Genomic DNA, 21215 nt, shown 5'->3' with positions numbered 1-21215 from the left:
AAAAACAAAACCTGCATATTTTTTTTTTTTGTGAATGGGAGAAAAAAAAAGAGTAACCAGGTTCAACAGTATCCATGGAGAGTGAAGTAAAAACGAAGATCTTCTCCCCAAAAATGAAACCCTAGGTTGCAGGGAGAGGGATACAGTCGCCGTGGTGGTGCCATCGCGGAGGATCACGCCTGGAAACCGATGCTGATCAAAGACGCGGATTCATGTCATAGCCTGGTGGGTGTTGCATTGCCTGCGTATGGCCGTTCACACTTCTGCTTCCAGCGCGATCAGTAATTGCGGCTGTTCTGATTTAGTCCGTAATTGAAAAAATACCAAATTTTGACTATCATCACCACAAAAACAAACGACCACTTGTATGTTCGATAGAGCCAAAGATTCCACCCCCCCGGCCGATCGGAGCCCTATCTACCTCTCGAGTAGGCTACCTGTGGCGAAGGGGAGGGGATCAGAAAATCGCTTCGCTCGAGACCTAAAGCCCTCCTATTCATTGTTTTGATTTGTTTTCAATTACCTTCGAACACTTTCCTGCAGGTATGAATTTCATTGTTTTTGCTCTGTTCGATTTTATAGTAATCAAAATGTCATGTTGATGTGATTAACAAGTGTCTAATGTTCAACTCTTCCTTCCATATTTAGTTTCTTCCACAAATTAAACTCTGAGGATTGTAATATAAATCTAGTGAGTCTGTCAGTCTTACCCTTTCCCTAGTCTCTAATTCTGTCATTACCCTGGTACTTGTGCTACTTACATCTCGTATAATTCAATGGTTAAAATGTTATTGATGGATCTTAGTTTTCTAGATTTGTATATAGTAGTAGGGGTGAACTTGATTTGGTTTGTTATAATATTCCATCATTTTAAATCCCTTTGGGCTTGAAGCTATTAATTTCAGAGTGCTTAATTTTGATATAAGATTGTGCCACAAGGGTTGACCTATTGCTTTGTCGACAGTCTAATGTCATGTAATGGCTCTATTTTGTTTTAAATATTAAGTTTGTGATGCAAGTCAAGATTTGTTCAAGGAAAATTTTTTTTTCTCTGCCTTATGTAACTCTAGATTTCTATATTTAAGTCTCAGGCTTTATGAATTCTTGCTGCATGTTTTGTTATTTATAGGAAAAAATATGTGATGATGACACTTTTCTTTCATAATATTTGTCTTTGTTCAAAAGTTGTAAAGCCTAACTCCAATTACAATCAAGTCTGAGTTTCAAATACACAATATGTCACAGGTAAGCTAAGCCCGTTCTTGTTTGCTGTGAATTTACTTACATACCTATCAAAAATAATCTGATGCTAAACCTGCTTATGAATTGTAGGAAAAGTAAGTTAATATCAGCTTTGGAGTGAATATTTGGTTACCTTTGTAGAGTTCTGAATTATTTATGAATGATTCTCATGTACCAGGAACCCTTTCTCACATTAGTTGTAGTTACTTTTATATTAGTGTTTTTGGGTGGGATTTTTATATTTTAAATACAAGGGAAATATAAGAGAATTTAAATGGTGTAATTAAGATTTTTTAATTTTTTGTTTGGTTAAATTAATTACATTAGTTGTAGTTTTAAATGTTCGGAAACTATATCATGCAGTTTTTGAACAATTGGTATCATTTTTTTCCTCATCCATCGAGAGCACTTTGCCTGTGGTTTTGTTATGCTTCAATACTTTTCAAAATGAAGTTGGTGGATTCCGACTCTGACTCTTCGTGAGACTTTGGCGACAAGTTCATGAACAGTAGCCGAACCTTCTCAGATGATAACTGTTTTGGTTTTGGTCCAGGAGTCTTCTTAACACATAGTGTGATGCTTATATATGTCTTCTTTTTTGTATTTCCAGAATTAGGAGGATCATGTATTCAAAGTGGTATCCATATTCACCTCAAATTTGTTTTGCAACCCTTCTCTCTTTCTGTAATACATGCTGCGACATGGTTTTTAAAATGACTAAATTGGATACCTTAACTACCCAACATTAAGTTCAGATATCATGAAGAAATTCAACCTATCACTTTACAAGTATGTTCTCTTCTACTATTATTAGGCATCATTTTAGAGGCTGTATAAAATATTTTAAAACTATTGCTTTTTTCTTGTGGTAGTAACATAGCTACATTTTGACATTTTTCTCGTAATTTAAGCATTCCATTATAATTTGATAGTAACATAGCTACATTTTAACATATTCACCTCAAATAGCCTTAATTTTTTACTTCAATTTCTTCAAGAATAACCAAGACTCATTTTGAAAACTCTTTTATTATTGTTCTAACTGAATATCACTTTCAAAATGAAAAGAATCCAAAATTAATTAAGATAGTTTTTTGTTAGAAGATATTAAGATTTTCAATTCTCATGGAAGATGTTCAATCAGTGAATTTTTATCCAATAGAAAATAAGATTTAACTTCCAATTGTAAAAAAAAGACCAATTTTGCATTATGTATTCCTCAGACTCATGACTCACAAAATATATGAAGTATCAAATATAATAAAAAGTGTGGTGCAAAGAAATGGCTCTGTATAATAATAAAATCAAATGGTTCAACCAATTTGGCCAGTTCATCAGCTTATAAACAAACTCCAAACACGAGACTTCACCGTTGTGTGAATTATTCACAGGTTCTTCGTTCTGATCCATCCAGTAATGCGTACGGGTGCTCTCTCTGCATTTGGCAGATTCTCCACGGATCCCCATCTTCCCGATAATGCGTAGGAAATGATACGCCTCTTACTGGAGATTTCTGGAAAGCACCTTGAACTACTATCTCCTGGACGATCGGGCAGTGAAGTCCAATTACCAGGATTATGTATATGTTGTTTTTAGGTTGTGTTATCCTTTTCTTTCTCCTTTTGTGTTCCCAGAAGTGTGAGGATCATGGTATTAATTGCGGTGTATAGGATAACATAAACTTGGTTGGCAACTTAAATCACTTTCCCGAAAATAATTTATTAAATGATGAGGATGATTATCAGTTGACTTAGTCGGTTATCCTAAGTAGCCCACAAATGTTAAAGGTATAACAAACACATTTTGTACCATTAGTGAACCATAAAAAAATAGTTAACAACAATCACATTTGAGTGAATAAAAATATTTCTCGTCGAACCTTTTATTCGCAACAAACCGGACCTAGGTTTAAATCAATGAACAAGGAACACATTATGTATTTTTATCCTTTGTGTTTAATGTGAATAAACAAGACGTTATGTATTTTCACATAGTCCATACAGCTCGGCACTTAGTCCTGAAATTTATGAGTAAACTTAGTTGATCACTCGCATTTGATAATCTTTTTTGGTCGAAAAGAGATTCGTGGTGGAAATAAGATGTAATGGCACTACAATAAATTTAGAAAATAATAACAATCGTTAATAACAAACGTTATTTCAAGATTATTATCACATCTACTTAATCATTTTATGCGACTCTACGATAGAGTTTACTCACTATAATCGGTTCTTATTTTCTGCAATTGGTACGTGTTACGATTTTTATATTCACCTGTGCAAGATAATGTGTCCTTCCTCCGATTGATCTTCGGGTCTGGAGTTAGGCCTTGATGGCGTTGAGCTGGCTCGAACAGTTCTCTCCACTGGCGACACCTCCATAGGAAGATCCTCCCGCGCGACGATGAAGTAGTCCGCCTGTCGATTAATGATTCCCTGGATTGGCCACCGATCTCCTTCGACTGTCATCCATCCAAAGCTTTCACTCACCCACTACTCCTGCTTCAACCATGGTATCAATTCCAACTTCCAAATTCACCATAGGTTGCTGTTCTACCCCGCTCCCATCCGTGTTGCTGCTTGTTGTGACTGGTCCAGTTCTCTCAGGCTACCTTCTTTTCATGTCATTGTGTTTGTAGGCCACTCATGGCCAAAAATAAAAAACTAAAACAATGGCCCAACCCACTCCCTAAATCCAGTTGGGGATCTCTAACATCGGCTCCTTATTCCTTTAGCTGGCTCCCCCTTCAACTACCAAGGCAGACAAGGTTACAGAGCTCTGCCAAGCCTGTTACCTACAAGGAGCATCCTTGCCATTTATCAACACCTCTTTGCATCTATATGCATAAATCTGTACCATATAGCTGGCCATTATTTTAATGTTAATAACTAAGCTTGTGGAAATAATTAATATTTAGGTTCTATGTTAAAATATAAATGTGTATTTTACTTTTATGTATGTATACATGTAGGATAAACCTATTTATTAATTACATAGTTACATTTTTTACTATGTGTTTTTAGAAGTAAAATATATATAATTTGGCTGAATTTTGTTTATAGTAAGATTATTTAGGATATTAATTTAGTTAAAATTAATTTTGAGTAAAACTTTTGTAATTATACTAATTAATTTAGTACAGAAGCTAGTTTTTAGAAATAAGATATTTATAATTTGGTTTGATTTTTGTTGATAACAAGATTTTGTTGGGTTAATATTCATGCTAATTTAATGTTGATTATGAATATTTTAATTTATAACTGATTAATAATTAACTGAGACAATTTGAAATATTAGTTGTCTATGTTTTATAGGATTCACGAACTTTGAAGTGTATCACATGAATCCACCAAATGCATACAACTTGATTGTCGATCCTCTTTTGCATGTCATTGGGTTTTATCACGTATCTCAAGTTGGAGTGATCCAAGAACATTCGGCTTTAGTGACAGGTTTAGTAGAGAGATGGCACCCTGATACTGATACTTTTCATCTTCCAACTGGTGAATCCGCTGTTACATTAAAAGATATGTCTCTTATCCTAAGTATTGGGATAGATGGTCTTCCGGTGACAGGAACAACTATGACTAGTCACGAGGCCATGGAAGCCGAATACTTACACTAATTTGGGGTTGCTCTTAGAGCCGATGATTGTAGAGGAAGTTACATCAAGATGAACTGGATTAAAAATGTGAAAGACAGATTACATCTGAATAATAGATTTTCTATGGAGAAGTACGTGAAGTGTCATATATTGTTGTTGTTTGGGTCAATCTTGTTTGTTGATAAGTCTGAGTTAGTGGTTCACTGAAAATTTATGCCACTTCTTCGCAACTTCTCTCGGATTTACAAAATCAGCTGGGGATCGGCATCCCTAGCACATTTGTATAGAGCATTGTGCAGCATATCGAGCTTTGACTGTTAAGAGTGTGATGGTCTGTTGACATTATTAGATATCTGGGCTTGGATTCATATGCCATTTCTTGCCCCGATTTCTAGTGTCTAATGCTATTTTCCACTTGCTAACAAGTAATAATAATTGTTAATAACTTGGACATTTTGTTTTACTTTGTATGTGAATGTCTCTTCTGATATAGTTTACTAATGAAAGAAAATGATGCCAGATGGTGTAACTCAGAGTGGGCTAATGGGTCATATAGATATCATACTGTTTTCAATTTAAGGGATTGTTAGATGAAGTTCGGGAAGGCCAGGTATGATTTCATTAAATAATATATTATGATCTCGATATACATGCATCTTTGGTTCCAGTTTCTAGTGAATAATCTTCCATTATTTGTTTTCCTCCAGTTTGTTTGGGAAGCTTATGGTGTTGATTGAATTGAGCCAGACGCCATCCCCCCAAGATATCTTTCATCATTCACAGGTTTGGAGTGCAATGGCACCGTTGATAGCATTCGAGACCCTTGAATGGCATGCAACTGACAGGTGCAAGAGACAATTTGGTTTTGTACAAGATATCCCCTATCAAGAGAGGTCTCTGGACCAACTACTATGGAAATAACACATAATTGGATTACTATCAGGTATTTTGAGCAGCACCTCCTGTGCTGGTGCCACCACGTTGATGGAATCTACTACGGCTATGGCTCTCGGCCCTACACTACCTACTGCGCCTTGGACCATGTATCATTTGCGTGTCCATCTCATTCAAGAAGTGGGTTATTTTCGGCCAACCCTTAGTAACTTGCTTGAGGAAAGGATTCATTACGAGCTGAGGTCCGGGGTATGCAAGCCATGTAGTAGGATTTTTGAGTGGCCTAAATCTAGCTCTATAAACCCTTCGGATATGATCTATCCTGTAGACATCCTAAATGTACACGTGCCAATCCAGCCGCTGATTTGCACAATAAGCAAAGACATGGCGACATGGCATTTGATCTATTTGGAATTCATCACAATCACAATAACGCTAATGTAGATCAACCACAAACTCCAAATCACTAGGCATATCACGCACTTCAAAGACTTCATTCTGTCTGTCGAAACAGTTAACTTGAATATTTTCCGCTGCCAGCTGATTTGCATGCAACTTCAAGGTCACAAGCTCAGAGAACACATGGCCAGCATTAATTAAAGCCTCGGTTTTAGTCATTTTTCTGGTGAACAACTCATTAAGCCTGTAAAATATTGCTTTTACAAGTGTAGTTACTAGGAAATTATGTGTTCCTTTAAAATCGAATTGATACACTCAACTAAATTCGTGGTCATATGACCCCAATGATATCCACTATCGAATGTCAAAGCATATTGTTCACGTGGAATGTTATCCAGCCACCTTGTATACGCCTCACCTCGCTCACATAAACACTCGTAACGCAGTTGGTCTTCACGCATAGTCTTAGAATACTCTTGGAAAAAAAGCAGGATATAACCATTACAATAACAAACAACTATATTGACATTAGTATGTTAAATATATTTAATTACCTATGTTGACGATAAACTTTTGTAGATATGGTGTCTTAAATTTTCTCAAGAAGTTGGACTCTATATGCTTGATGCAAAACATGTAGAAAGCTCTTGGAGGCGACCAAGCTCCGTTACTCCAAGCGATGACTAAAGTAATAGAATCATGTTGATCAGATATAAGACCCACACCATCCCGTGTCACCATATGTTGTTGCAAGTTACTAAAAAAAAATACCAGACATTGAAAGTCTCTCCCTCGACAATAGCAAATGCAATCGGCACGATGTTGTTGTTTCCATCCTGACTCATGTGAAACTACAATCAATAGACAACCTTTATATTTTCCATAAAAGTAAGTCCCGTCTACCTGTACTGTTAGCTTATAGTGCCTGAATGCTCTAATGCAAGGATAATAACTTTAAAAGACTCGATGTAAATATCTGGAACTAAGTCATTCCCCTGATATGCAGACATGGTTTTAAAGTGGACGGCTGCTGATGGCTGCTTTTTAACATCTGAATATTTTTTCTACCGACTTTTACTTTGCCAACCATGCTTTGCGATAACTTATGGTGTAATTAAATTTCGACTGAATTTCAGCAATGACAGATTTCACCTTTATGGATGGATCAACCTTTACTAATGGCTTAATTACTTCTGTAATTGTGATGAAATCTAGCTTGGAATGATCTTGAAAAATAGTGGCTTTAGTGTAAGTGTGACCACCATTATATCTTTTTATCTCCCAACAATACTTCTTATGTATCATGTTAACCATAATCAGCCAATCACAACACGTGCCACACTGTGTATACTTGGCATAAAATATCTGTGGTTCCGACTCATATATCCTATAGTTTACATCTCTGCGAATAGCATAATATTTGACTACGGCAATCACAGTTTTTCGAGAACTAAATTTCATTCTCACAACAAATTTATCGTCTGCCACAATAGAAGGTTCTGCTATAACAACACCAAATTTTTAAAATATGCAAAATGATACTATTTTGTACTAGATATCTAAAAAATTAATAGGTCCTCACTAATTCCATAACTTAAAATATAGTCATCTTATTTTACGCCAAATTTAATTATTTCTATGTTATAAATCTTTTATTTTTTTTTAAATTATATACTTGCATTTATGTATTCAAAAAATTTTGATGCATACATAGCATTAGAATGCAATGCACGCATGAAAGATAGCTTTTCGAACGGACGATAGTTTGCTAGTGCATTTGCCACTTTCGAAACATCTGCCTCCATGGTGTAATTAGCTTCATCATCATTTTCTATTGATTCAACAACTTCATAGTTGCTTTCGAACTCATCCTCGTTATCACTGTTGTAATCTCTTCATTCTATATCTCAATCAGCTTCAGATTGTTCAAACTCAATGTATAGCTCAATAAACAACACTTGTGATCAAGTTTCATAATAGATTGAAAAATCTTTTGCTTGCTCGTATTGTCGGTGACATACTTGGTCTGAAAATGAACGAATCCATCAAACACTGATACAAGATGTCGATACAAAATATTTGATATCCTCTTTGATATATGAGGATCTATCATTTCACAAATAACACTTTTTCATTCATCAAATGATAACGTAAAAGGAACAATAAGATGATAAAGATTTTCACAAATAAATCTTACTTTTTTAAATGTTTATAACAAAATTTGACCATAATAGTACAATTTTACCATAAGTCTATAACTCTATTTTCTATTTTTTTTAAAATAATGCTACTCTCTTTTCACTGGTTTATATCAGCAAAAGTATGAAACAACTAGCTAAAACGGNATTTTTGAAATTAAATTTTTTTTCTTATTCACAAAACTAACTCATCGAATTGGACTTTTCAATTTTTTTAACCTCAAAACTGACCTACCAATTTTTCAACATTTAATAAATATAAATTAAGGCACAACTCAAATCTGAGGCTCCAATTTGTCTCCATCTGAATTTGAATTTATCACTCTATAAATCGGAGCTTCCGATTTGTATTTTGTAAATAAGTACGATTTTGATACTTAAGGTAGGAGCTGAAAATTTTTTTTTGTCTCCAACCTTTTTTTGCTTATAAAATCGTTTCTAAGGTTTAACTTATTCTTAAAACCGTCCTTCGAACCAAAATATCCTTCTCTTTCCTCACCAAAATACCCAATTTTTATTCTTCTTTTTCGTTCTTCTCCATCAACAGCAACAACAACAGTAAAATCACCAGCAACAACAATAATAAAATCAGCAACAATGAATCAAAAGAAAAAACAATGAAGCACAAAAATAATGAATCTAAATCTGAATCCGAATCAGAAGCACAAGAACAATGAATCAAAAGAAAAAATAATGAAGCCATCTCTTTTTTCTTCTTCAGCAACAATAATGAAGTAGAAGCTTAAGCAAAATTGGAAACAAAAATTGAAACAAAATTGAAAATAAAAATAGAAGTAGAAACAAAAGTAACAGAGGTATCAAAACTAAAAAAATAAAGAATCAAATACAGAATTAGAAACAGAAGAAGAATCAGATATAGAAGTAATAGAAGTAGAAGAACAAAGAGGGAGGAGAGTGCAACGATGCGACGCTGTGGAAGTAACAGATGCAGAGGACGCCGTCGTTGCGGTGGCAGCAGCAAGGAGGGCGAGAGTGCGACGATGCGACGCTTGTTGAGGGATTGGGCAGACGATGCGACGCTTGCGAGGAAGAAGAGTGGCGAGATTTAGCGGCGAGGACTGAACGACGAAGAGCAGTGACGGCGGCGGCGAAGAGCAGCAGCGACAGATACCCTTCCTCTTCTCTTTCCCACCTTTCCTTTGTAAACCCCGTAAAATTAGTAGATTAAATATTAATAAAAGAAATTAGAAATGTGAATTTTATAGTTTAATAATATAGAACAAATTAAAATAAGAATTTTGACACTAATCTTAAAGAATTTGGCTTAAGATTGGGCTAAACGGGCCGAATCGGACCCAAACCGGACCTGTGAGCCCAACCAACTCATTAAATAAAATGAGCTGAAGCTCATTCTCTTCCCTTCAATCCTCATGTACGCTAGGAAACATTTTGGAAAGGGGAGAAGAGTTTAAAACCTAACACCATAATCAAACCACCATAACTTTCCGCTCCGAGCTCCGATCACTGCACCGTTTGCGACCACGCGACCACCGCGTCGAGCTCTATGAATCTATCAGAACAATTTCATAGGTAAGCCTCATTCTCACTCCAGTTACTCTACCCGCTTGATTTTTGAAATTTGGTGAGTATATATGTTGAGATTTTGTTGGCTTTGGTACTTTAGGTTCGATCTAGCTTGCAAGAATTGTTGGGCTCGGTTCGTTCGGTCCATAGAAGCGGTAAGAATCCTCAACGTCTAGTAAATTCATTGGTTAAGTCTGTGGGTATTGAATTTTGTATGTGTATATGTGATAACTGTGAATTAGGTGTGCATATATGTAAATTGGAGCTTGGTTATAAACATCGGAGACTTGGTGGAGATTGGGTGTCATTGCTTTGGAGATCTTGGATCCTTGGGGCTGTGTTTGGTGCCTTTTGGTGGTGTTTCGGGTTATACGAGGAAATCGGCCAAGGTATGGTTTTGGTTTCTCGTATTTAATATATAATGTCTTGTGAAAACTTAGGTTAGATGACCTTAGGATAGAAATGAATGTATGAGTATATTAATTGTTTAGTACCTTTGATGATATTTATAATGTGGGTTGAGCATTTGTTGGTGTTTATTGATTATGATGGAAATAGAATGATAAATAATGGTTTGGTGATGATTGATAAGTTGGTAATAATGAGTATGTATATATGATTGTTTATTGTAGGTTGTTGGTATAATTGTGAAGTTTATATATGGTAGTTTTGTGAAAGTGAAGTATGGTGGTTGATGAAAGGGGGTGGTATTGTGTTGATGGTGTGTTGTAGTGCTGATTATATGTGTAGGATATTGAGGTTTGAGTTTGATTTTTATTGAAAATAGAGGTTGAGGATTTTTGTGAAAAACTAATTTTTGGCCGAACTTCGACGAGCCATAACTTGACTTTCGGACCTCCAATTGTTTCAAACTTATTTCATATGAAAATTGGGTTGGTGAAGTTTATACCATTCAAAGAACAGATGAAAAATGTTTTAAAACAAAAAAGTTATGCGCGTCGGAAGCTCGGAGTGCAAAATTGAAAATTCTGCGGCATTCAGCATTTTTGTTGTTCTGCATAGCTTGCGTACGCGAGCAAGGAGCTTGAGTACGCGAGCATGGAAAAATGTATGCCCACGCGTACGCGTGACCCACGCATATGCATGACGTCTCAGTAATGTACTCCCACGCATATGCGTGATCCCTGTTTTCAGCAAACTTAATTTTATGTGTTTAAAACCTAATTTCAAACTTCTAAACCTCTATTTTTACTCTTTTAACTCCTAAACCTTAGTTGGATACTTCAGGTTGAGAAGAAATTAGGAAAGGATAGTAACTTGGGAGTGAAGCAAGTTTTGGGGTAATGAATTATGATTGTGAAGTGATGATTTTGAGCTTGAGGAGTGTTAACTGAACTAATATGATGGAGATTGAATTTGAATGAATTAAATGAGATAGAGGTGCTCGGGTAAGAGGCGTTGGAAATGACCATTCGCTCCGGGTATACGTTAAAGAAGTGTAGAGATGTTGAAAATATATGGAAAATGAATTAATGAATTAATGATTATGAATGAATTGGAATAATAATGAAAATGAACTTGAAAGTGATTGAGATATGCCTCCGGGTAAGACGCAGTGGTGTTATCCACTTACTCCGAGTAAGAGGCGAGATTGCCGGGTAAGATGCAGTGGTGTTATCCACTTGCTCCGTTTAAGAGTTCGAAGCTCCGGGTAAGATGGAAGGGTGGAATTCTGTCGCCGATTGCTCCGGGTTGAGAACTGTAACACCACCTGGGTAAGAGGCAGGGTGAAGTTGTCCCCTGCTCCGGGTACGCGGGTAAGATGCAAGGGTTGAGGCATTATCCCACTTGCTCCGTGTTTGGTGTTCTGTCTAGGGTTAGCTACCAGACATGTCAGGTTTGGCTTTATAACTGATAGATGAGACTCTTCAGCCATAAGACATGCATGCATCTTATGCATATTGTTTGAATTGCTTGCTTGTGCAATAATTGAGATTGCCTAAGTGATTATAATATGCTATTTGTTATATTTGCTATCTGTACTACCTGTATTCTATCTGTGTTTGCCATTGTCTATTTGTTTGTCTTTGTATTTTCACCAGAGATGGAGGAACGGAGGAAAACCAGAGAGATTTAGGGTTCTAGTTAAGTTTTAGTTAGATTTAAGGAATTAGTTAAGTTTAGAAATCCTTAGAAAACTACCCTTATTTATGGTTTCTGTTTTAATTCTTAAGTTTTATAATCTGAGTGTCGGCGTTCTAGGATTGCCTCTGGTATTCCCAGGACCTTATATCTTATGTACGTGGCACCTTTACCATGCTGGAACCCTTGGTTCTCATCCCATACGATATTTGTATTTTTTAAATGCAGGTCGAGAGGCACCTCGTTAGGCGTCTGGAATTCTGCAGCGAAGTGGATTTTGGGGCTTTATTTTGATGTATAGTTTATATATGATCATATGTATAGAACTCTCCTAACAACTTATTTTATTTTGCACCTCTTAGAGGTTTATGGAGAATTAGGATTTATTATATATATGTATTTCGGGTTTTGGGGTTAAGTATATATGTATGTAAATATTTTTCGGCCAGTCTTAACTTCGCAGGCTGAGTTAGGAGCTTGTTATTTTATACTCTTGACCCTCTATTCTTACTTTCTATATATTTATGTTTATGAACTCTATCTTTCTTTGTACACAAGTTACGTTGTTTCTGAGAGTTGTGGTTTTAATTTTTTCAATTTTGTTTTTACCCACTCTTCAAGGCTCTTCGTATATTATATTCTTTCTATTATTATATATATATGTATTTTATTTTAGAGATCGTAGCGCCTCGCCACCTCTGAAAAAAAAAAAAAAGCAAAAAATAGTTAACCAATTTAATAAAATAAATTTAAAAATTATATTCACGTTATTTAAAATTGGTTAATTAAAGCTAAATTAAAAAAATCGATTTTTAGTGCTTATTTAAGTGTTATTAAATTGATAAAAAATATCTTGTTTTAATAAAAATAGATCTTTTTTATTTTTCAGTGTGATTAGTAAATTTCTAATAATAAAAGTAAAAGCATTAGAAAAAAAACATTTTTTTTGAAAAGCTACAATTTACATCTTTTTTTAAAAGATTTTTTTTCTTTAAAAAAAATATTTTTCACATAATAAATAAACAAAAAAAATTTTTTTTACATGAGTTATCCAAATATAAAATTACTCTTACATCTCTTGATAAAGTGCATGTTTGGACGCCATTATTTTGTTAAAAAAAAGATCTTTTTTCAATGAAAAAAGATTTTTTTTTCATTTTTTAACGTGTTTGGCAAATTTCTAGTAGTAAAAGTAAAAGCACTAGTAAAATAAAAAAAGATCTTTTTTGAGAAGCTGTAATTTACATTTTTTTTAAAAGATCTTTTTTCCTTAAAAAAAAGATGTTTTTTATGTAATAAATAAACAAAAAATACTTTTATATTGTTATACCCAAACATAATTGATTGATAAAAAGACCTTTTTACATGAGATATCCAAACATAAAATTACTTGTACTTCTCTATAAGATCTTTTAAAAAAAGATAACTCGAAAAAAGATTTTTTCTTAGAAGCTCACCCAAACAAGTCCAAAAGATAACTTAAAAAAAAGATCTTTTCTTAAAAGCTCATTCAAACAAACCCTTAATGTTTGTTTGAAAGCCATTAAATTGATAAAAAAAATTTTTATCAATAAAATTTTTTTAATTTTTTAATATGTATGAGAGCATCAACGAGACTGATTAAATCTCCTTCCGAAATAGAGTTCTGAGTTTTCTCCTGAGTTTTTTTCTGCCGTCGCATCTGACTTTCTTCTATTTTGTTCTGTTGTGTTCTGTCAAACAACTTCCGAGTTTTCTTCTGTTTTCTTCAAACCGAAACCTTTGTGTTTTGGATGTGCTCTGATTTTGAACCATTGCATAACCCAGTTTCAGGAAAGATGAAAAGGTACAGAACTACAGATTTTAAAATCTCTCAGTGTTGAACTCTTCATTTCAACGGATCCTGCTGTAAGTTTCTTCCTCACTATTGGTTAGGACTTAATTAAATTGCATGAATTAATTTGATAGGATCACAGCTTTTCCCTTTGCTGTGTAAATAGATTGTGTTTGTTGTTTGTATATTGAATTAGTAGATTACTGCTAGAGTAGGAAGGGATTTGAGCTGATTTAACACGTCTTAAGAATCTTAACAAGTCCTTATCTTCAAAATCTTCGTTGAAAATTGCTATGGGCTTGTTCTGTAATCTTTCTGTAAATCTCTAGGCGAAAAAATAGAAAATGAGAGAAGATTCTAGTGATTTTGTTTGGAGGGAAATCTAGACCCCTGTAATCTGATAAGTTTGAGTGTGTGCTGTTTAATGCTGCATACTCTTTGTGCTCTTTGAATAAGATGATTAAAGTTTCCACTTCCAATTTATTTTAAATCACAAAACTTTCCCATATCATTTATATATGTTTTTCTGTCAAAAGATAAGTTTTTAAGATAAATCATCATAAGTTAAATTGTGCTCAGTCGTTTACCTTAACCGGAATTTCTCCTTTTACTCTAAATCTAAATACATTGGCTTTAATTAGATATCATTATTGTTGCTTGTAATAGAGATGTATTACGAAATGAAGCAATCATACAACTTAAAATAATATCTTATATATAGATGATAGTGGATCAAATTTGTTGATGTTCCACCAAAATATGGAAAAGTTTGAATATTGTAATGCAATAATAGACCAAAGAATAATATAACTCTTCAGATAATCAGAAGGTAGAGAATCGAGAGGAGTTGGGGTTTTTAATATAGAAATAAGTGTCTCTAATAATACTAGGAATAGTTATTGTGACTGACAAAATAGCAGTAAAAACTTTTTAAGAACATGCATTACAAACACCATTGCCCATTATAAAAATAATTTGTGCATAATAAGGAGACCTTAACTTTTTAAGAAAATCTGGCTTTGGTAATAGGTCAGCCCGTAATACAAAAGACACAAATGAGTCTAATTGGCAAAGTTTATTTTTCTGAACAATACCTCAAAATTTTATTAAAGTTTCACAATAGACTAATTTGCCAAAAGAAACAAAGAGTTGATGATTCTATTTTAGAGACCAAATTGTTCTACTAAATTTTTTTAAAAAATTATTTGCAGTATTACTCTTATTTTAAATGTTTTACCACTTAATTTTTTTATATAACTGAAAATAAAAAATTATCATTAAGTATTGTAAAGTAAATCCGTCTCGTGCAGCTGCTCCGTCTTGTGCAGCCACTCCTTGCTGCCCCGCCATCTACACAATTTTTTCTTCCTTATCGTGAGTTTTTGTTCTCCACTTGTTTCTGATTTCTGTTACAATTGTTTCTCTGTTCTTAATTTCTTTTTATTCCTGATTTTTCCCTCAACCACCTCGCATGTCGTTGCTTCACGCCCTCTCTTCTCAGTAGAACACAATATTTCTTGCTTGCATCAATGACCTTGCTAATTCCGTGCTTTAAATTTGTTGAAATTCAAGTGTTTTTCTTTTTGAACAAATGCTTCTTTTTTAGTTATAATCTTATGCATTTTTATTTTTGTGACATTATCCAAATTGCAATGATGATGGTAGTTCAATCAAACTAGTCATTGAAATAACAAGTGTTGGTGTAGTGGTAGTGACATACTACAACAGGGGAGAACCCGAGTTATACTCCTAGAGAGTACATGATACATCGATTGATTACGAAAAGGGTATTAATCTCAGGGAAAATAGGCACTGAGGTTTAAGGAGAGAATGGACTTGGTTATCAATGCAGCAGTGGAAGAGATATGTGGCCACCTTGAAGATGGAATCACTCTTGCTGCACTGTGGGACAAGCTTGAAGGCTCGCCTTTCCTCTTGTCCTCCGGCATCCAACTCTCTCCTGCCATCAAAAGGGACATATGGACCAACCTCCTCAACATCCCTACTCTGCGGTTTGAGCCCCAACCCACTTCCTCGGAGCTTGAAGATGCCAACGAGCTCAATTTGAAGATCATTGCTCAAAAGAGCCTTGTTGACAACTTCATGGGACTCTATGATTCCCCATCTCTCCAACAAGCTCAAATGCGTGTCCTCCACCTTCTGGCTAGTGTCAAGGCCAATGGCATTACTCAAAGCAACCTTGCTAAACAATTGAACATTGATGGGAATAACTTTCATTATGTGCTGAGAAGTCTCGAGTGCCAAGGCTTAGTTGTCAAGCACCCTGCTATCGAAAAGAAGAAGCAAATCTCCACTCATGGGGATTCCAAGAATTATCCATGTGTATCTACCCATTTAGTGTACTTGCGTCGCTATGCTAAGAAACTTGAATCAAATCAGAGGTTTGAACTACAAATAACCAAATCAAACAACCCTGAGGATGATGACGAGGATGCAGAGGGAAATTCACTTCAAACAGATGTTCTTCTTAAAGATTATGCACCTCAAATGAAAGCTATTTGTGACAAACTTGCAAAAGCTAATGGCAAGGTTCTTATTTTGTTTAGTACTCATTATTTTTTATTGGTCAGATAAACTTTTTTGTGCTAATATTGTTTTGTTGGTTATCTTGAAGGTTCTTCTTGCATCTGAGATTAAGAAGGAACTTGGGTATTTTGGATCACGTCCTAAACAAAGGATTTGGAGAACAGTATATTCTCTAACATTAAACTTCCTAAAGTTATGATTAACTTTTCTGTTATGTGGTTCTTGATTGCCTTATTTCTCTTATTATTCTGTGTGAGCAGCTTTGTCGCCGGTTGAAAGCAGATAATGTTGCGGAACTGTTTGATGCTAAGGTGAATGGCAAGGTTAGTTAGCTTATACTAGTATATAATGACTTTTCTTTGATTCTTAGCTTCTAATTTCATTTGGTAAAATATGATTTTAATAGGGATCTTATTTTCATGGTTTTTGTGATAATACAACAATAATTTTACTTGTTTGCAGGTTGAGTCTTGTCTACGGCTTGTTGAACCAGTAACTACTGGATCTGCAAATGAAGATAAAAACTCAAACTTTGGGAAAGTATGCGTCATTGATCAGTTTGTGGAGCTACCTATTGAGCATCAAATATTCGATATGATTGATGCTGCAGGATCAAGTGGCATTACTTTCAAGGAGGTGCATATTTAATTCTTATATTTTCCTTTTTCTGAGACATGTGGAAAGCTGCGAATGTTAGTAAAAAATTATTTTCAGGCCTTTAGGATAGCAGGCCCTGTTTATTATGCTATGTAAGACCTGTTAGGATAAATATATACCATAGGATTAAGTTATCTTAATAGAGTAAGCTATGAAAGCCTAGGCAGACTAAGAGGGTTATCACAACAGTAACTAACTCTGCCGGGTAGGACTGCCCGGTGTATCCAGCTGTAATTACTTAACACCGAAATTCATTATACCATCTTTAGAGTAGCTTCCTCTAGAAGTCATCCCTGCTATTGTATATAAGCTTTGTAATTGTTCATTGGGCATTTCTAAGTCATATCTCTCTCTCGCTACCCATTCAAATTGAAGCATGGATAGGGCATAGAATTTCTCTCTCTCTCTCTCTCTCTCTCTCTCTCTCTCTCTCTCTCTCTCATTCAAATTGAAGCATGGATAGGGCATAGAATTTCTTGAGTTCTTAAGTTAAAAGCACCAGGAGTAATCTACATAAAATCTGAATCATAGAAAATTATTTGGATGGTATTTATGTCGAGCAACTCACTGGCTTTCAGTGGAGAGCTCAAGTGTTTGGCAGAATTGATTCTTGACATTGTATTGGTGTAAAATCTTATGCCTGTGTGGTATAATGTTTAGTCCTTGTTACCCACCATTATATCTAAGACTACTCATTGATGCTGTATGTTTGTCTCTAGCCCTAAAGAAGGTTTTGATCTCTTCATTCCATGAGGGTATTTTTGTGTAAATCTTTCTTTAAATTACTCTTATTTTGAATGCAACCTTTGACCTGTTTCCACCTTGATAAGTTACCTCGAAATCCAAAGCACTTTTTTTAATAGCGGCAACCAAATGATTTCATATCTTAATTGGAAATTTCATGTTTCTCTTCTACAGGTATGTGAGAGGCTTGGGATTGATCTAAAAAAGAACCACATTCGGCTAATACAATTTTGTCATAGATTTGGAATGAAAGTGCAGCAAGTGCAAGACTCAAAATCCAAGACAATTCGTGTTTGGACATCTAAAAATTTCAATTGTGAACCAGAAGCTGGGCTTTTTCACAAACTTGAAGAAAATAAAATTTTTGATCACGTACCCAACAGTTCTTCTAAATCAGCATCTGAATTTGACACTTCAACTTCTCATGGTAGACTACCTGACCCTGCCGAATTCAAAGATATTGAACAAGGTGCTGGAGTATCTTGTGAATCTCCAAGAAATGTTGAGTCTGAAGGAATACCAACAAACTTGCAAGAGGTAGCCCTTGACCCCCTGGGCACTGTTTCCAATACCAAGCGCGATTTGGTTAGTTTATCAACGGATGCAGATGTTGCATCATCAGCTATGCAATATAGTGTTTCAAAAAATGGATTAAATAAAAGATATACAAGTTACTCTTTCACTGTGGACAGCAATCGAAGGGCAAATAGGATACTAGAAAGACTCAAGGTATGTCATTTTCTGCCTTCCTAATCCTAATGCTCATAAAAATGGTCTAGAACAAAAGTTTATTGCCTAAAATTTATATTCTCAGTTTTTTATCCAAAAAAATTATCAGTTTCTAAAAGTAATGTTCTTCATTTCTTTTTTGCAGAATGAAAGGTTCATTTTGAGATCTGAGATGAGTAGGTGGCTTACTAGCTTAGAGAAATATAAGTATAAGTCTCAGGTGGACCGCAAAACTATAGATCGAATATTGAATAAGCTTCAGGAGCATGGGCTATGCAAATGCATAACAGTACATTCCCCTGTAGTTACTGAATATTCCAAGACTAAAGATTGTATTGTAGTTGTGCATCCATCCATAAATCTAACGCCTGAACTATTTGATGCAATTCAAGATAGAGTGAGATCATTTGATATGGAACTTCGCAGCAAAAGTATGTCTCATAAAAAAGATGATGAATCGATACCCGTAATGGAGGATATTCAGAAAACTAAAATCCATGTAGCTCCAGATTCAGGGGCCAGCAAAGCAGATGTTATGCGTGCTAATGGATTTGTGTTGGCAAAAATGATTCGTGCAAAACTTCTCCATACTTTTCTTTGGGATTATTTGCATGGGTCAGCAAGCCATGATGATCCTTTATCAAATGAAAAATGTATTTACGAACTGAATAATAATCCTCATAGTAGTAGCAAATTATTTTCTTTGGAAACTGTTATCAAAGCAATTCCAGTTGAACTATTCTTACAAGTTGTTGGCTCCACTCAAAAGTTTGAAGAAATGATTGAAAAGTGCAAGATGGGTATACGCCTATCTGATATTTCTACCAGGGACTACAATTGTTTAATGGACACTAATGCAACTGGAAGGTTGTCGAAAGTTATTGACATTTTAAGGCGTTTAAAGGTACATTTTTCACTTCGGTGTAGTATCATCCTTTTTATGATTTCTATATTATTTTTTATCTGTATTTTATCTCCTTGCCCCCTTTAGAATAAATTCCCCTAGTTGGTACTTTAAAATTTAAATTGCCTTTGTGAGCTGAGAAGACTGGAAACAGTGGTGGAGGAATTGTAAAAACATGGTTGAAAATTGATATGATCAGAGTAAAAATTACTTGGCCACAGTAAAAGTGAATGTGATTAATGTCTTTTCTGCTTGATATGCTGTGTTGTTTCAGCAAAATGATAATGGGGTACTCAAGGAAACAGGAAAAGAATGGCCATCACTTAATGCTGAGTTGTTTTAATTTTATCATAATCCAATTTATCTGGGAAAAAAAAAAACTTGTACATTTCTTTTTTAAAAAAAATTCTGAAACTTATTCCTAGTTCCTGCTCATGGCTTCCTAAAACTTTTATGTATTTAAGTTGTTCTTATATGGAGTTATTTAGTCCTAGGTAAGGATTCTGTGCGTCTTTTCTCTGAATACATCTTGTCTGCAGGAGAACTAAAGTTATTAACTAATTTTGTTGATCTTAGTTGTTACTTACGGATATGTTGTATTTGGGATAAGTGCACTTTTGTTTTATCCATTGTAAAAGGTAGTTTTTGAAAGGAAAATGCAGCGAATGGTGCAAAGTAGTCGGAAGTAGAAGGTGGGAAGTTTTAAGCAAACACAATATTAGATGGTCAATATAAATAAGATTACCATTTACCATTACCTTGTAGAAAGTGAATTATTCTTGACAAAGATATATTTATGTAGTTGATTCGGATCGTAGCTGATATGCAATCTAGAGATGAAGTGAACATGGCACATACTTTTTCCCACATGTTGGAGCTTAAGCCGTACATTGAGGAACCCCTTTCAAGTGACGCAACTTCTCTAAACTTTATGTCCCATGATCTTCGACCAAGAATCAGGCATGATTTTGTCTTGTCTAATAGAGATGCAGTTGATGAATATTGGCAAACGTTGGAGTATTGCTATGCTGCTGCTGATCCAAAAGCTGCGACATATGCATTTCCTGGATGTGTTGTTCACGAGGTAATCTGCAAGTGTCTCAGTGGGTGATTTCAAGGCTTCTCTACTTTGATGGCTTTCGATTTTTTTGTTACAATTTCAGTTTAAACTCTAAAACTTTTTTTTTTTCTGGTTTACAATATTAGGTTTTTCGATTCCGTTCATGGGCATCAACTCGTCTTATGACAGCTGAACAACGTGATGCACTTTTAAAGCATGTGGCAAAGGATGATCTCGGTGAAAGAATATCTTATAGGGACTGTGAGAAGATTGCAAAGGATCTGAATCTTACCTTGGAGCAGGTCAGTATGTTGCAAGCTCTAGACATTGCTTTTGTTATTTATCTCTTCTAGAGATTGCTTAGGTAAATTGTTAAGTGTTCATCATCATGACTGCATAATGGACAAGAAAACTACTTGGTCAATTATGATGAGGAATTTCATTGCTCTAGGATCCCTTTGAGATGAAAAAGATAGAGTGCAGATTGAGAGGAAAAAAAGTTATCCTCATAAATACAAAGAAGGAAAGAAGAACATAAGAAAAAAGTTACTGTAAAAAGCAGCATGGTCCAATTTGCTGTTGAATGTGATATTTTATAGAATTTTAGAAAGATAAGGTTCATATATGATACTGAGAACTGTCAGTGACTTGGTGGAAATGCATTTGATAGATTTTAATATTTTTGTTTGTGTAAATAGTTTATAAGCTTGGGAAAACCCTCAATCCATGAGTTAGGATTTGGGGCTAAGTTATATGCATTCAATTATAAGAGTGTA

The 21215-nt window shown here is 34.8% G+C and overlaps 1 protein-coding gene and 1 long non-coding RNA gene across 9 annotated transcripts in view; both read left to right on the top strand.

The window, feature by feature from the left end:
• LOC110267580 lies at positions 504 to 1420 on the top strand. The gene is made up of 2 exons (XR_002355349.1): positions 504 to 691; positions 1333 to 1420. It is a non-coding gene; the product is annotated as an uncharacterized LOC110267580 (long non-coding RNA).
• Positions 13586 to 21215, top strand: part of LOC107622687 — a 14631-nt gene continuing 7001 nt past the window's right edge. For 3 of the 8 annotated variants that reach the window (XM_021114082.1, XM_021114084.1, XM_021114083.1), the window contains exons 1-9: positions 13794 to 13872; positions 15505 to 16348; positions 16434 to 16508; positions 16606 to 16668; positions 16808 to 16981; positions 17921 to 18475; positions 18621 to 19379; positions 20182 to 20463; positions 20586 to 20741. In XM_021114082.1, coding sequence (XP_020969741.1) covers positions 15629 to 16348; positions 16434 to 16508; positions 16606 to 16668; positions 16808 to 16981; positions 17921 to 18475; positions 18621 to 19379; positions 20182 to 20463; positions 20586 to 20741 — 2784 coding nt within the window. In that variant the 5' untranslated portion in view covers positions 13794 to 13872; positions 15505 to 15628. Of the gene's footprint in view, positions 13628 to 13778; positions 13873 to 15102; positions 15173 to 15463; positions 16349 to 16433; positions 16509 to 16605; positions 16669 to 16807; positions 16982 to 17920; positions 18476 to 18620; positions 19380 to 20181; positions 20464 to 20585; positions 20742 to 21215 lie in introns of those variants that run through there. The other 5 variants (XM_021114079.1, XM_021114078.1, XM_021114080.1 and 2 more) reach the window with 5 other exon arrangements.

This window comes from Arachis ipaensis, chromosome B10 (genome assembly GCF_000816755.2).
Source record: "Arachis ipaensis cultivar K30076 chromosome B10, Araip1.1, whole genome shotgun sequence".
NCBI classification, from domain to species: domain Eukaryota; kingdom Viridiplantae; phylum Streptophyta; class Magnoliopsida; order Fabales; family Fabaceae; genus Arachis; species Arachis ipaensis.
This window is presented reverse-complemented; position numbering and strand designations above follow the sequence as displayed.